Source organism: Glycine soja, chromosome 11 (genome assembly GCF_004193775.1).
Source record: "Glycine soja cultivar W05 chromosome 11, ASM419377v2, whole genome shotgun sequence".
In the NCBI taxonomy this organism is placed as follows: domain Eukaryota; kingdom Viridiplantae; phylum Streptophyta; class Magnoliopsida; order Fabales; family Fabaceae; genus Glycine; species Glycine soja.
This window is the reverse complement of record NC_041012.1, coordinates 40,047,895-40,064,820: the sequence shown is the minus strand read 5'-3', so window position 1 is coordinate 40,064,820 and position 16,926 is coordinate 40,047,895. Positions and strand designations below refer to the sequence as shown.

The 16,926-nt window shown below is 29.8% G+C and overlaps 1 protein-coding gene across 3 annotated transcripts; it reads right to left on the bottom strand.

Annotated features, from left to right (window-relative positions):
* Positions 1-725: 725 nt before the first annotated feature.
* Positions 726-6,615, bottom strand: LOC114375809 (glutamine synthetase leaf isozyme, chloroplastic-like). 3 transcript variants are annotated; one of them, XM_028333672.1, is made up of 14 exons: positions 6,353-6,615; positions 4,512-4,781; positions 4,342-4,381; positions 4,126-4,229; positions 3,991-4,039; positions 3,786-3,892; positions 3,094-3,181; positions 2,861-2,989; positions 2,706-2,780; positions 2,112-2,165; positions 1,998-2,035; positions 1,762-1,921; positions 1,598-1,658; positions 726-1,114 (listed from the first exon to the last, which is right to left on the bottom strand). In XM_028333672.1, exons 2-14 carry the CDS (start codon positions 4,763-4,765, stop codon positions 975-977), a joined length of 1,299 nt encoding a protein of 432 aa, XP_028189473.1. In that variant the 5' UTR covers positions 4,766-4,781; positions 6,353-6,615; the 3' UTR covers positions 726-974. The 3 variants fall into 3 exon arrangements, with proteins under 3 accessions (XP_028189473.1, XP_028189475.1, XP_028189474.1); XM_028333674.1 differs by having other exon boundaries at positions 4,512-4,768; positions 6,353-6,597; XM_028333673.1 differs by lacking the exon at positions 6,353-6,615 and adding an exon at positions 6,221-6,307 and having other exon boundaries at positions 782-1,114.
* Between the last annotated feature and the right edge of the window lie 10,311 nt (positions 6,616-16,926).

The window sequence follows — 16,926 nt, the reverse complement described above, 5'->3', positions numbered from 1 at the left end:
GGTACAGTGACTAGAGTCCTCTTTTCAAATGGTTGTGGGAGATCTCACAATATACAATGATATAGCCAAATTATCTTAAGGGTGCCAATTTTTGTAGAACTAAAGATTTTCGATCAAACTCAGTATCCAAATGGAAAAATAATTCACAATTGTTTCAGCAAAATGAAGATTTTTCATTCATCGCAATTTTGCAATAGTGTTAATCTCTATCCCCAGGTTTTCTTTTTGCCACCTTCCACTAATATTTCTATATTATGATGGGGTTAAACACAGTTTTTCTTAAGAAATCTAGCATGCCCTGTTAATCAATACCTACCAATTCAATTTCTTATATTCTGTAGCTTGAAGCATGGTACACTTCATATGTCTCATCATTATCAGCTAATTATTTTACTGTTAAATTTATTGTTAATGCGTGGATAATAAAATATCACTGATATTTAGTTCACAAGACAGAGGCTCAGTGAGAGTCATACGGTTCTTTTCCGTCACCATTGCACACACCAAAGGAATGGCTAATATTCTCTTCCACCATTTTCCTGTTGGCCTCATGAAAGGGTCTATAAATCATTTCACACAACTAAGAATAGATTAATGTTCCATGTTCTTTATAAGGTTCTCAATATTATTGAGCTTAGTCCCACCCAAAATAGAAAGTTGTAATGTAAGTGAAAATTTGAATGCCCGCAATTCTGAGCTATATAAGCTCAGTTATTTCCCTTGACTAAAAAAGAAAGCTCAGATATTTCTAGGAAAAGAAAATCCGAGGGGACACTGAATGTAACCAAGCATCAAAGAAAATTTGTCCTGAAGCAAATAGTACCAACCAAACTTCTGATATACAATGTGCATTTCATATGATAACCAATAACTGGGCATGGCAACCTCTTTAGTCCAAACAAGATCATTAGAATACATATAGATAATCTAAAAGGAAAGTGATTTTGCATCCAGAATGCCATCATTCAATAGGTTTAGACCTTCAATGCTAACTTCTGAGCTGCAAGAGCTTCAGCCTCCAGAGTTGGCTCCCACAATAGTGTAGTCTCTGCAAGTAATGATGTCACAACATATGGATCCATGTTTGAAGCCGGTCGCCTGTCTTCCAAGTAACCTACGATCAAGAGGATTGAGGAGGTTAAGAATTAATATATGGTATATTATGACTTTGGTATTAATTCGGTGGTATACAAAATGGTTCGAATAGAAAAAGAAATGAATAGAAATATTAGAATGAGATCAGTGATAACAGAGAACATCAACAATTTGCTAAGAACACATCAATTAGGAAAGAAAGGCATGTGATTTTGCAACATATGAAGGAGAACAATAAAAAAAAAAAGGGACCAGAGTGACACTGCAAGACTATCCAACCCATAAGCCTAATGGTAAGCTGAAGTTGTTGCATAGGCAATTAGCAATTATTCAAAAAGTTTGAAATACTAAAATTTTCAGCTAGCAACTTCAGTCAAGCACAACAAGCTAAAGAAGTCAGATATAATGTTTTTTAGTCCCCCATTAGAAATCTAAATGATTGTACTTTTAATTCATCTAGAGCCACTATAAAGTGGCCTGGCCATAATTGTTGATGACTTACCTTTGCCATTCTTCTCTGTGTCTCTTCCCACACGGATTGAGCAACCACGGTTAGCCACTCCCTGCAAGTTTAATTTTATTAGTATGTAGCAAACAAGAAGAAAACTTCATGCTTGATTACCCTGTCGTTAACGATAATAGGTATTGGCAATTTTGAAACCATACCCAAGAAAATGTGTTAATGCTTGCTGTCTCATGCTTTCCTGTCAACCTTCTCTCATTTCCTTCTCCATATGCACTGATGTGATCCTTGTGGCGAAGCGATAGATTCAAAATTGCCTTCTTTATTACCTCAAAGCCTCCATCTTCCCTCATGCTCTTTGTACTAAAAGACAAATGGTTTTTACCAACTTAGTAATTTAGTAAATTAAAGACACATGCAAAGAGACATGGGCAAAAACCTGTAATTGGTGTGGCATCCTGCTCCATTCCAGTCACCCTATGTTTAACCAAAACAATTAGTATAATTAACATAGGATAGGCAATACTGTTAATTAAAGCATTACAGTATGTACCTCTATTGGTTTTGGATCAAGAGAGAGCACAACACCAGCTTGCTCAGTAATTCTCTGCCAGGCCAGACCAAAATGCAATATACTTAATTAGAAGATAACAAAATTGGATAAGGGACAAGAGAACAAGCACAATGTTTTGTTTACACGAGACTATCAACAATTCAGTTACAAGCAATGTCAAGAACCTTTAAACTTCAGAATACTGAATTACCTTTCATGATCTAAACAATTTAGAGGCACTAAAGAATTGTATAAAAATAGATGAAAGGAAAAAAAAAATTCAGGGTCTGTTCTCTTTGGCCTTTGACTTATCCACCTCTAAAATAAGAGGAAAGAGTTAGAAGAACATGTATGGGCAATAAATGTCTGTTGATAACTAAGCAAATGGAGCAATTCTCACGTAAGCATACACAAATAATAACAATGTATCAACCTTAGTGCAAACAGGAAGTTTTTAATATTCAGCTGAACATAAAGTCATGAACAAGAACCACACAAAAGACAAAGCCTTAATAAGACATTATATTGAACCAAATGGTCCAACCAGGGTGTGTGTATGTGTATAAAAACCAAAAAGTAGGCAAAATGAATTACCTCGAGGATGTACCTTGAAGCCCAGATATGATCACCAGCCTCAATACCTACACTAGGACCAACTTGGTACTCCCACTGCAATATACATAGCAGAAATAATGAGGAAAAATGAATATTCATAGGCCTTAAAACAAAGGGAACTGCAAGAGATATACCTGCCCAGGCATAACCTCCCCATTGGTGCCACTGATGTTAATTCCAGCATATAAGCAAGCCTTGTAGTGAGCATCAGATATGTCACGTCCAAATGACTTATCTGCCCCAGCACTGCAATAATAAGGACCCTGAAATATGAAGGAATAAGTAATTAAATTCAAATTATGAAACTGCAATATTCCAGAGAAATGTGAATAAAATCCAAAAGAAAACTACGAAGAGTTGACATTACCTGAGGACCGGGATAGCCACCAACCGGCCAACCTAATGGCCATTTCACATTTGTTTGAAGTAAGGTGTACTCTTGTTCTATTCCATACCTTTGAACAGTTAACATACAATAATATTAGAATGTTTTCTGTTAAAATTGTAATTCACCCCAAAAGTTCAGTTAACTTCTATTTGAGTAAGTGATCAAATGAAGAAGAGAAAATATCATGTCATAATTTGGTTAGGCATCACTAGATAAGAAATACTATAAATGTCAGAATTTTAATTGGCATTGCTTATCATATGGGATAGTTTGTATGAGCTTACTTTTTTAAAATAAGTATTTTTTAAATAAAATAAGCAGTTTTATGATTTTATGATGTATTTGTCTAAATTGTTTTTACTTAAAATAAGCAGTTTTCTGCTTTTTTTATTACTTATTAAAAAAGTGCTTATATAAAAAGCGTTTGTTTAGAATTACTTTTTTTAAATTTAAACAAACTGGGGTTATATGTCTTTCTTTTTTGCCATAAATCATCAGAAATAGAAGTGGTGTGTGTAACATAGAGTTAGATAGTAAGTTACAAATTTCTAGCATCGAAAAATAGTTGGTAACACTAAACCAAAAATAAATAAATAAATAAATTCTTGAATCGTGTAATTTATCATCACAAATTTTTGTTTAAGGCTAAAGATAAGAAGTATTATATATACCATGGAACTTCAGCTTGGACCTTTGGGTTACTGAAAATTTCAGCAGCTCTGTGTCTCTTGTTTGTAGGGATAGGCTCACCTTGTGGGGTGTAAGAATCGCAAATGACCTTAGCAAAACAAAATATATCTAGTTAACTTCATAATATCTATATTTAAATTTCAATCAACATGCCATGTGACCTCTTTCAAGTATAACAGCCCTCACCAAAATATTGTTACCGCCACGGAAAGGATCTTTGAAAATTGCTTGAGGACTGGGAGAAAAAAAAAGATTAAAATTAAAACTGCAATGGTGTAGAGTAAGTAACATAAATAGAAGTATCAGTGCCAAAATTCTTACTATAGGATTACTTCACTATCATCACCAGGTGCCTGTCCAGTGCTAGATCCATCATAGTTCCATTTAGGGAGCTCAGAGGGATCTTCAACAGGCTTTGATATTGTCTAAGAAATGAAAATATATGTGTATGATTATCATGAATAGCATGAAACAATTCAAATGACAATGGTAGGAATAATTTCTCTTAGCTTATTTAGAACATTATAAATAACATACTCTTGATTTACTGCGCACATCAATTCCTGTCCCCCCAATCCTGTTTCAAAAAAAAAATTCAGTTTTAAATACCTTGCATCCTCACTCAGAAGCAGGTAAAAGGAAGTAGTTAGTCATAATTGGATCCGGCGAACTATGAGATACAAAAGGAGGCAGAATAGAATGAATACCAAATGTACTCAGCAATTATCTTGTCAGTGAATGGAGTGATATCCAAATTAAGTAGACCCTCGAGCCTGTTGATGGTGCTATTGTCAGACTTAATTGCCAGCACTCTAAATTTAGCAGAACTGGTAGGTGAAACTTTCTTATTTTGTTTCCACAATAAAGAACTCCACATGTTTGATGTAATGGGAGTTGCATTGGGAGAGGATTTTGAGATTCTCATCTGCCATTGCGTAGAGGGAGCCAAAATCTGTGCCATGTTCTGCAGTTCTTCTCTTTAGTACACAAAGTAGTTAAAGTAGTTATGAGAACCCCCACTCAGATATGAATCAAATCAAATTATAATACATAATACAATTTTAGGTTAAATATTAAACAAAAATAATACTAAACAGCCTTATAATTTAATGCATAATGTCTATCAGCTATTCCGTAACCACCATCAGATGATGACTAATCAAGCCACACATAAAATCATTGCAAAGAAATTGTGTCAAATCCTTCTAAAACTAAACTCTAGTGTGTGAAAAGAATGCTAAAATTTGTGCCATTCTCTGATCATGAATAATGAAAACTCCCCCTCCCTGAGGGAAAAGAAACGATGTTTACTAGATAACATCATTATGATAAAACACGAGCATTATAATCTAGTAATCTAGAAAATAACATTTATCTACATCAACCATACTCCAATGATGACTACTTAAGATCACACTGAAAACTAAACAAATTTCTTTTTGAAAACCTGGCATTCCAATCTGAGTCATCATCACACTCATGCACATTCCATAGCATCAGATTCGATGCAAAAGACCACAAAAATAATCATTGAAGAAAACGTGCAAGGATGCTCTGATAGTCAAATCAAATATGTTTATCAAATACTATGCAAGAATTTGATTTGGAGATCAGACTTAGATCAACATCTGTTCATAGTTACCACACACCAAGCTGTCTTTAATCAAATCCTGCTTCCCCTTTGAACCATTATAGTGACCCGTTTATCACTGCTACTTTAGCTTGTTCTTGTAGCACATTTTTAGTTTCTTCTCCCTCCTCAAACACACTAAACATGTATCTGGGAAAATTTATATTAGACATAAAAGGAATCCCGGTGATCCTACACTGTAGGCTAGTTAACCACAATATGGGAATTAAAATATGCCTGGTTTGGTTGTATGTAATATGAAGTTTCAATTTGCTTGAATAGAAAAATGGTAACTTTTTAGTCATGTAATATGAAATTTAAATTTGTTTCAATAGAAAAATGGCAACTTTTTAGTCATTAGATGAAAGGCATACTATGACGAAAAAGTGAGTTATGCAGATAAATAAAGCCACGTATCGGGCCTAAAAAGTCTACTTTCAGGTTTATGATCATAAAACTACGAGCTATTCACAAAGATATGTGATACCATCATACCACATTTGAAGCAACCCTCTTGTAAACCAGATCTTCGAAGGCATCACCAAATAACAAAATATGCCACATCTTTTTTTTTTCATTTATAGCATAAGAAGCATTATAATGTAATCTGACCAAAAACAAAAATCTGGGATTTACTGAAAGAGCAGCGAAGATCACATTCTGCATTTGTTCAGCACTCAACAAACCTGGCTTTTGAAGCCTCATACATTTTCATTATTTACACAAAACACTGAAAAATTCACTTTTAAAGTAAAACAGCAATAATAACAGAAATAAACTATTTACCACTGTGTCAAAAAGCTAACATGAATAAGCAGAATCAGAGCCACAGAACCAAAAAAATACTACTAAATGTCACCCCTTTTGGCTTTTGCCTCTCACAAATGAGTTTGCACACAATGACACAAAGGAACTCACCAATAAACAGTGGGAAAAATGGCAAAAGCTGGGAACTTGAAGTGAGTCTGTGTGTGTCACAGACCCTGAGACACAGTGGGAAGTGTAGCTATAGTATCATAGTATGAGAGACTCGTGTAAAATAGAGGTTGGTGGACACAAACTTTCTTGGCTTTTCTAAAACCGATAGGGGTATGTTACGAGTGGATGAAATTGGTTTTTGGTCCCTTAAAGAGCACCAAGAGAAGCTTGGACTCGAAATGTTACAGATAAGGTTCATTCTCAGGCTACCCTTTTTTTTATCCAACATATTATTGCAAATAATACACTTTTTTTAATCATAGTCAAGATAAATGAGGCTTTTAGCTTAAAGTATAGTAAAAAGAAATTACATGTAAGAATTAAACACAATAACAGTAGTAGGAGGTTGTTTTTAACATTTACGTATTATGCTTAACCAGCTCAATCAGATTTTCTTGATTGAAATATAGTAATTTGTAATCAGTCATCATAATGATTAATTTTTTTTGTGGACAATATTTGTCTTTGATAGCTTTTTGTTTAGATCTTGGTTTGAATTCACTTATTCACCCGTGATATGGCAGTTTGAGTGTGGAAAACAAATATTTGAAGCATATTATATCCTTGGACTTTTGTATTTTTAATGTGTATTGGTACTGAGTTTCCTAGGTTACTATGGATTGTCCCACTAAAGGCTATTATTTTTATGCTAATTGAAGTCAATTTGATTATTATAATAAGGGAACATTTTATTATATGTTTTAAAAATTAAGAGCGGTTTTTGTTTGGTAAGCGTTGTCTTGCTCTTGCCTACGCAATGGAGAGATCAACATCCTTTTAAAACTACATTAATTAAGCATTTAAATCCTTTCTCTGTCGTTAGTGGAATAAAAGATAAGTTAGCCAGAAATTTGAGCTTAAAGCTTTAATTGAATATAGATTTCAAAATCAGATTTTAAAAGTTGAATTAATTATAGAAAGCACATTAAACTAGGACGTTAACTAAGTGATTTAGTACAACGGGTTAATACGTTAAAATTGAAGTTGAATTATTGAAGTATTACTGGAGTTCAATTTTTAGGAGTTTAATTTTTAGGAGAAATAATTTTGTTAGATTTTATTTTTTTTCTCTTGATCAAATTCTATATTAGTCAGAAACTATTTTCCTAATAAACAGCAAGATTAAAAAAATAATATAGGACGTTATTCAACCGATGATGAATAAATATAGTAAGTTTCTGATTCTCTTTAAATAAAAGTTCAAATTTTGTATGTGAAAAATCATTTTTTTTAATCAAAAGTGGAAGGCACCCACAAAATTACAGTTTTTTTTTTAGAAAGTTGTTCTCACTAATTAATGATGCTTTCGGATCAAACATAATTGCCAGAATAATATACATATAACAATAGTGTACAATGTTATTACATTTCTTAAAAAAACAGGCTAAAATGGAATTTTTGTTTTCCTATTTTTTAAGATATGTAATTTTAATTTTTTTATTTTTTAATTAAGATATTTTACCTTTCACCTTTAAAAAGTTTGTGACTTTATTTTCCCATTTTTTAATTAACATATTTCGTTTTTCACTTTTTAAAAATATGTAATTTTAATTTTTATGACTAATTTCAAACATTAGTTTATGCATAAATATTTTTTAAAATTATTTAATTGTTAACAAGTTTAATTTATTAAAAAAATGCAAAGTGAAGTTTGAAATGGAAAAAGATACTAAAATTGTAAATTTTGTAAAAAGTAAGAGACAAAATGTCTCAACTGAAAAATAAGAGGACTAACTTATAGATTCATTAAAAATGAAAGACAAAATGTCTGAATTAAAAAATAAAAAATAAAAACTAAAATCAGAAATTTAAAACAATAAATAAATGAAAATTATATTTTAACCTAAAAAAAATTATTACATTGCCTATCAATTATATAAGAGTTTTTTCAATAACTAACCATCATTCCTAACATGATTTATGAATGGTTGACTACGTAAAAAGTTTTAAATTTTAAACTCAACAAAATTACTTATTATAAATAATGCATGTACCTATAGACCCAAGAAAAGAATAATTATCAAAATATAGTGGATTTTATAAAGTGTTTTTTTTCCATCATATTATATTCAAGGTCGACCCAAAGATAAAATAAATAAAACTTGAATTTTAGGTCTATCAACGTTTATTATTAGTTTTTTTAAGTAAAAAATGTCACACATATTGTCTATAAGACTTCATATATAATTTTTTTCTTTAAAATAAAAAAGTTTCTCTCAACTTTTACTTTAAATCTCACTTTTTGTTGGACTGATTATATTATAGATGTAAAATATATATTAATTTTGTCAATGATAAATTTTAGTTACATATATTTATTTCTTGTATTTTTATATTTTAATTAAATAATTTTTTTTTACCTTAAATGAATTTATTAGATTTAGAATTCAATTGTATTATATAAAAGAAACGAAACATATGAATTATTTTAAATATGAAACTTAAATCGGGAAAATATGACCATCCAAATTGTGTATCAAGAATTAAAGAGATACAAAAATTACAATTAACCTTCTTTTTAAATAAAAGTATATGGTCAAAATACATTTTTTTAGAAAAATGCACGGATAAAATGACCCATTTAGTCCATAACATACATAAGGTTAGACTAATAAATTTATAAATCACGTAGAAATTGATCTCATCCAACTTAACTTGAAAATATATTGATTCAAATCAGTGTAGTCCGAATGCACCAGGCTCACCCAAATTTGCAGTCCTATATTAAATCAGTCATTGATTATTGAAATTGTTTTTTTGTTTTAGTCTGTTTACTTTTAAAAGTAAGATTTTTTTTCCCTGCCAATCTTTATTAATTTAAAATATAAATCAGTCATTGATCTTAATACTATATAAACAAGAAAATTTTGGGATGCCCAAAAAAATTATAATATTTTTTTAAAAAATAATTGCAAGGAAGTGACAAATAAATTATGGGCGTTACACTACAAACAAAAAATAAATAAACACACACAAAGCATAACCATGAAGGTAAATAGTAATTTAGTTATTAGAATTGTGATTCACCATCGCTGTAATATTTAAAATTGATATATTTTTATAAAAATAATCAAAATTGTTATTTGTCACTCATATCAATCTAAATTTATAGGTAATGTGTGACTTAAGAGTAATCACGTTAACATATATTCAGAAAAGAAAAAAAGAAGAAGAAGAGAGAAACAATAAGTGGTTAAATTTATAAATTTGAATGAAATTGTCGATTACAGCTTCAGAATTTTCTTTTAAAAATTCCACTAAAACATCCAATTAAGTTACATGAAATCAGAATTTCAAGAACTAGATTAACCATCTAACCACGTACTCTCTGGCTCTGCCATCTTGACGTTGTCTCGTGCAACTCGGAATAGGATTTATTTGTTTGCTAAATGCTGCAGAAAAACAAAACATCAAAGGTAACGTTAATACACACTTTTGTTATGAATTTGATCTCGTGTCCTTTAAAATTTCCATTTCAGAAGAATGGGGCATTCTAAAGCTAGCAAATATGCACATCAGCGTTTCAAAGAGGCAGGTTCCCCAAACGATTAGTTGCACTGTGCACATCAGCACATATCAAGACTAGTGTTATTTTCTTTAACGGAAAAAAAGTTTGTTTCACGTCTTTCTTTCATTATCTTCTTTGCATTATATATATTTTTTAAATTACTCAGTTAAATTAACAATGCACAATGAATTTACGGAGGAGAAGCTGAATTTGATTTGTGCATAATATATTTAAAAAAAAAACATAATGAATTTTAAATATGATTAAACTTAATTCAAATCAAGAACTAAAATATGTGAGAATACATTTGAGTCTCGTCTGAAGTCAAAGAATTTAATTATAATTATTTTTTAAAGTGTGTAAAACCGGTATACATAAAATTTAATATTTATCTATATGGTAGATAGCTAATTAAATTTTGAAAGTGTGTAGGACCACTCAACTGAGTCAGATTGTTTTGCAAGGATGCAGGACCACTTCAAATTTACACGTGGTTAAAACTTATACTTTTGTGTAGTGTGTGTGGTGGTGTTTGTGTCTATGCTTAGATAACATTTCCTAATTTCGTCTTTGGTCTTCTAATGTGGATAATATCATGAATCAATTTTTATTTTTTTTAACCATCACAATGACTATATAATATAATACCACACGTCAGAGAGAATCTCAACACGTGACGAAGAATAAATTAATTGCATGGATTCATATTTTAGTACACACATAAGCAAAATACAACTAGACATCACAAGAAAATCTATGTGGATATTCACTTAATCCATCCTAATTTTGACAGGTAATATTTGAGTTGACTGGATATGAGTTTGGGTTCAGGTTTTCCCCAGTAACTAAAAGTATGAGATTACTAGATCCGTACCAACTTCAAACCCAAACTCGCTCCGCCACTTAAAAATCTTTAGAATTTTTACATAATTTAATCAAAAGACATAAAATTTTTATTACTAGTTAATTTTATTTTAAAATTTTTACATAATTTAATATTATTTTCTTAACTATTTTTGTAGACACACGTGCTCTAATAAATTTATTGAAAAAAAATATTTTTCTAATTTAAATCGTGTATGGGACGGGTCGGAGATACTCAATACTCGACGGATACAAGAATGAAACAATAAACTTAAATCCGTCGAATATCGGGTACAGATATGAGGATATGGGTAAAGAATTTGAGAGATAATACTCCTATCCGCCTCGCCCATTGCCATGTCTAAATGCTACTTCATCCAAACTCATAATTTATTATTAGGTCATGCTAACCGTGCGCTTAGACAATTAATTAAGAAATTCATAATACAAAGTTTTTATTTATTTATTGGACTTAAGAATATGTATTTCTTTTTACCAGTCGTTAATAATGTATTAGAAATCATAATAAAAGTGTATTAATGACAATTTTTAATGTAAATTTTCTATTTTAATTTTTTTAACCAATATCCGGTTAGCATTTTCCTTTACTATTAACTGAAATTAATTATAGCTCTTACTCTTTATTCAATAAGTGATATTTATAATTTCGTTATTCTAAAAAATTTCAATCAATTTGAAAGAAAATTCTTAATATATATAACTGTATCAAATAGTTGAAAGGAAAATTTTAGTCTTTATAATAATAGTTCTTCTCAAACTTGAGCAAAATTGTCTCATTTGAAAATATTTATGATTTCTAAAAAAAGATTTTGTTGAAAATAATATATTAGTAAAAATTTATTATTAAACTTAAGTTCCAATGATGTTTTCATGGCTTTTCTCTGGCCAAAGAGTTATTGATAATTGGTTGATGGTGGTGATGGGTAAGACCTTATGCTTTGGATTATGGGGACCAGCATTGGATAAGGAACACTATCTCAGATATATACCCTTACGTGTTTGAAATACCCTTTCAAGTATGGATCCTTAACAACCACAAGGTTGAGATTCTGTCTCACACTCTCACCTATAACACTTCCACTTTGTCCTATACCATCAATATTAATTTGTTTGATTTTGATCTCTATCCCACCATATCTTTTCTTTTCTCATGCGAAGTCAAATTGGTAATGGAGAAATCTCTCCTTTTGCTATGGCTTGAAAGTTAAAACATTTGTAGCGATAAATATATACTAACGATTGTTGATGAGTCAAACTCATTTTCTTCATATATAAGTGCTGAAAAGAAGTTCTGAAAAAGCTGGGAAGTGCCTCTTGATAATTACTATTGAGACTGATAAAACTGCTTTGTCTTTGTGCTTTCAATAACCACGTTACCACGCATTCCAAAGGTTTTGTTGGAGTTTCATCAAACGGGGATAGTTTATTATGAACAATTTATAGAAAGAAAACCCTCCTTGGCTTTCTAAATTGATATTCATATTTCGTTTTTAAAGGTAGAAATGTTACTTAAAATGAAAAAAAAGCAATGTTGTATAAAGTTTACGGCCATTTAAAAATAATAAAATTTAAACATGGAATTCAGAACAGCTTTTTTGTATAAACGAACACGTAAAGAATACACATATATATAGTGAAATGGAAAGGCATGGTATTTGTGCTTATAAAAAAAGAAAGAAATAAAAAAGACATGGTATATATTTTTTTTGAAAGGCTAAAAAAAGAACAATAAAAAAATGCATGGTATATGTATACTTCTGTTTCTACTTTTGAGTAATTAGTAAATATTTTATATTTGAGTTCGATTCCACGAATAAGAAGAAAAAAAATACTTCTGTTTCTATTTTGCTTTTGGTCTTTATGAGTATTATTTTTCCCTGCCATGCCCATTTTGTTGTACGTTTTATTGTTTCAAAAATGTTGGGCATGGGCCCAGTTCTTACTAATGAGACATAGACCACTTTTTGTTGAGGTGAGACCTTTTTGCTCCCTCCTTTCAAGTCCAATATCAGAAATTATTGTGACACCCTCTATCTCGATATACATATAAATAAATAAAATATATAAAAATATTAATAGAAAAATTTATATGAGTAAAGGATTCACATTCACTTCATTGTTATCAAATAAAACTTATTGAAAACATATATAGCTCAAAATAAGGTTATCAAAGTTTTAAAAAAAATTGTTAAATTAGTGAGGTAAAATATAATAAAATAACATTATGCAATTAAAATAAAAACTCATCTCCAATGTCACATCCTATCAAAGCATTATGTTCAAGTGTTCTCTAGCACGAAGTTCTTTAAAATCATCTACCTAGTCATCTGCTCCCACGAACACAAAGTTCGAGATCATCACAGGATCCAAACACAAATAGCACACAGGGAGTGAATTATCACATTTTTAAAAAAATACAAATAAACAAAGGCATACTCAAAATAAATTATAGAAGTATTTATAACATAATTCAACTTAATACAATCCACGTCACTTCACGACTTTATCGTTTAAAATTCATTTTTCAATCATCAATCACATTACACATGAATCACATACTCGGGTCAAGAAGTAATAACACCAATCAATTTCATAATAAACAATTAGCAGGAGTTTTATATTAAGACTCAAACCTATATGCAATGTGGTATCATGTCAGTGAAAAATCACACCGGGGCGCTTAGGAGTACATAACAAGACACACCACACAATGGGTATGTCAGGTTACTCTCACTAAGTAAAATCATAAGGTGACTAGTCAGAGTCACTCTGTTTTGTGAGAATGTTCCAATCATTTGGGATCAATATATGCTTAAAGAAGCACTCAAACCGAGTGTCTTTATCCCCAATGCCTAAATTCCGAAGAATCCGTTAAGGCGAACCTTCCTGATTCAGGTCCAATCCCTAAAACAATTTTTTCACACAGATATTGCTCATGAATTATACAATATCTACGACCTCACACTTGTATTTCAAACACGTTTAACACATTGCACAACAATTTAACACTTTAGGTTCCTAACTAGGAATCCTACACTTTCCCTTTAACATTGCGCATAAACATTTTTCTCAAGGTAAATACCAATCAGGTAATTGTATAATTCATAGCTCACAACATAAGTATTGTCACATCAAGTGTTTACCACACACTTATTTACAATCAAATTTCATGTCCATAATTTTAACATATCACAACCTCACAATCCACCATCACATGTTTACGTGTAACTCACAAATTAACACTTGTTCAACTTTACACTTATACTCAATCTCAATAACAATGTTATAATCTCAAAGCAACATGTTATCCCATAATTCATCACATATTCAATTTATCACTTATACACAATTTCAATTACAATTTCATGATCCCAATATAACTATTTATCACACTAATATTATCCAAAACACAAATAAATTATACAAAAATGTTTTTCACAACACGGGAAGTACAAACTCTCAAACAATTTTATATAATCATACAGGAAGAATTACAACACAACAAACATCCCAAAATAAACCCCAATTTAATCCTCTAAAGATCCCTATACATGTTCATTCTAATCCCAATTGCGATAAACTCATCATTTACCTCTAAGCGGCTTACGTGTGTAGTCCAACAGTGATAATAGTGTATCTAGTAGTTCCCTAAGATTTCTCAAGCTTTTTCTCTGTTTGTTGTTAGGGTTTCCAAGCGTTAGAGAGAAAGGGAAGAGATTGTAGCCTCCATTTTACTATCAACGTACGAAATTAAATTTTATCTGTAAAAAATAATTTTATAAATCCCAATGGTGAGAATGTACAAAAATGAGTTCTGAAGGTGGTGTTCAAATTTCACGATGATCCAACGGTTGAAGAGTCCAGGATCATAGTTTTACTATGACATATTTTGGGTGTTTGTGGGAAAAGAGAAAGTTTCAGTGTGAGGGGAAAAAAAAGAATTTTGGAAAAAGAAGTAGAGAAAACAAATTAGGAAGAGAGAGCGTAGAGACGTATCATAAATGTAAACGTCTCAATTCATAGCTAGAGTATTCTAGGCCTTTTATTTATTCTATTTTTTATTTTACAAAAATGAACTTTATTTTATTTCCTATCAAATGAATAAATAAAATATTTTTTTTTTTTTATTTTCCTTCAAACCATTATTTTAATAAAATTATTTTTCCTTATTTATTTAATTATAAAACCTCATCATTTTTACTAAAATTCTATTTATTTTTAAATATTTTTTTAAAATTTATTTTATGAAAAATAGTGTATTTAACTATATTTTAGTCCCTTAAACTATGGGATCTACATTTTATCCTTTTAAATAAAAATTATAAATTTTAATCCCTCAAATTTAAAAAAAATACTTTTTTTAGTCTCTCCATCAAAATTTTAGAAATTAAAAAATGTAAATTTTTATTAGAAAAAAGAAATTAAAAATAATCTTTTTTGCATTTGAGGAACTAAAAGAATAATAAAAATTATTTAGAAGACCAAGAAAAAACCCTCCTAATTTAAGGAATTGAAAACTTAATTAAGACATTAATTTATTACAACTATTCAATATAATATTAATGTTTTATCAATATTTTACTGATTCTTATGAAACACTTTTACGATGAATGTACTATTAGTGCTTTATCAAATTTTTTTTGACGTTGTGCTTTATCAATTTAATATTAGTCTTGTATCAATATATTACTAATTCTTATTTGAAATTTAAGAGAAAATATTAAAATAAAAAAGGTATGATTGTTGATTGAAACCAAACCTCAATCATGATTAGCACTTTTATGATTTCTCACATGCCAATGTTTTTTATTTTTTTACTTTCATGATGTTAAAGTCACGGCTTCCTAGATAACATGGACATCAATAATTAATTACCATAATTTGACAAATGGCTATATTCTGAAAGCATCGGGAGGTTGCTACATTACAATCTTTAAATCCAGAATCATTCTTTCTTTTTTTATTTTTTATTTTTTATTAAAGGGTTGTAGACCACCAAGTCCACTTAAAAAACTAAAAAAAAATCGCTCCAATCAAAAACAGTAAAACAAAAATTATAAAAACTGCATATTAAAAATTAAATCAAACCATGCCGCTGTATGTTTTGTTTTCGTATTGACCAAAAATCTATGGCTTCGGCTCCTCTTAATATACTACTATTTGTGACATCATCACCAATACTAGTGCATATTAAGTGGGGGAGAATACGGACACTTGCTAAGTTTTCCATATGAAATTTAATATTAATTATTTTTTTCTATTATTTGTAGATACTATATTTTATATTAAATTAAGCTTGATAGAATTCCTTGAGATCTGTAAGCTGACTTGTTTAACCCAACAAAAGTAGTGAGACGGATTATATTTTTTTAGTGTTTTTTAAAAATCAAAATACAAATTTATTAATGTTCTTATTTTATTTTATAGATTCAATTCCTCTCATACTAATATAAATTTATATTTGAATTAAATTTAACCTACGTTTTTTAAGCAAAAAATTAACCAAAGTTATTAGTATTCGTTAGGTTCTTAAATTAAATTGATCAATTTTTATTAGTTACATGAAATAAGAAATTGGATTTTTTTTTTAATTTCTGACCGCTTAGCCCCTGCCAATCTACTCCTAAGTGGGAATGATCATAATTTTCAACCCATCATTAGAAGACAAGTCTGGCAGCGTCCAATTCAAAAATATATGATGCATGGCATGAAGTGATATCAAGTAACATGAAGACATATTTTAAGAGTGACATATTAATTCAATAGAAATATCATATTATTATAATTTTATTATAGGGTGAGTGTATAATCTTTTGCACTGTAAACATATCTAAATTAAATTCATACACATTATTAAATTAAATTTCTAATACCATTACAAATAAATTATCTATTTACAAATGATTTAACATTGGACTAGCCCCTATCAGTATGTATAACCTTTTTTAATGGAATAAACTTTCTAAAAGTCTTCTTTAAATTAATTTTTGATTTTTCGACGGTTTAAATTTTATTTTACAGTGTCAATACATAAAAATCAAACTCTCAACCCAATAAACCATCATTTTATAACTTATATTTTTCATGTCAACTAAAAACTAGAAAAATGCAGACGCAGCGC

What these genes read in the sequence shown, in the direction of transcription:
- LOC114375809 (XM_028333672.1), bottom strand. Translation starts at nt 4,765, where the DNA reads ATGGCACAGATTTTGGCTCCCTCTACGCAATGGCAGATGAGAATCTCA. An exon ending in ATAATTGCTGAGTACATTTG is followed by an intron (nt 4,382 to 4,511) that starts GTATTCATTCTA and finishes TTTTTGAAACAG; the next exon opens with GATTGGGGGGACAGGAATTG. An exon ending in CACAGAGAAGAATGGCAAAG is followed by an intron (nt 1,115 to 1,597) that starts GTAAGTCATCAA and finishes TCTTGATCGTAG; the next exon opens with GTTACTTGGAAGACAGGCGA.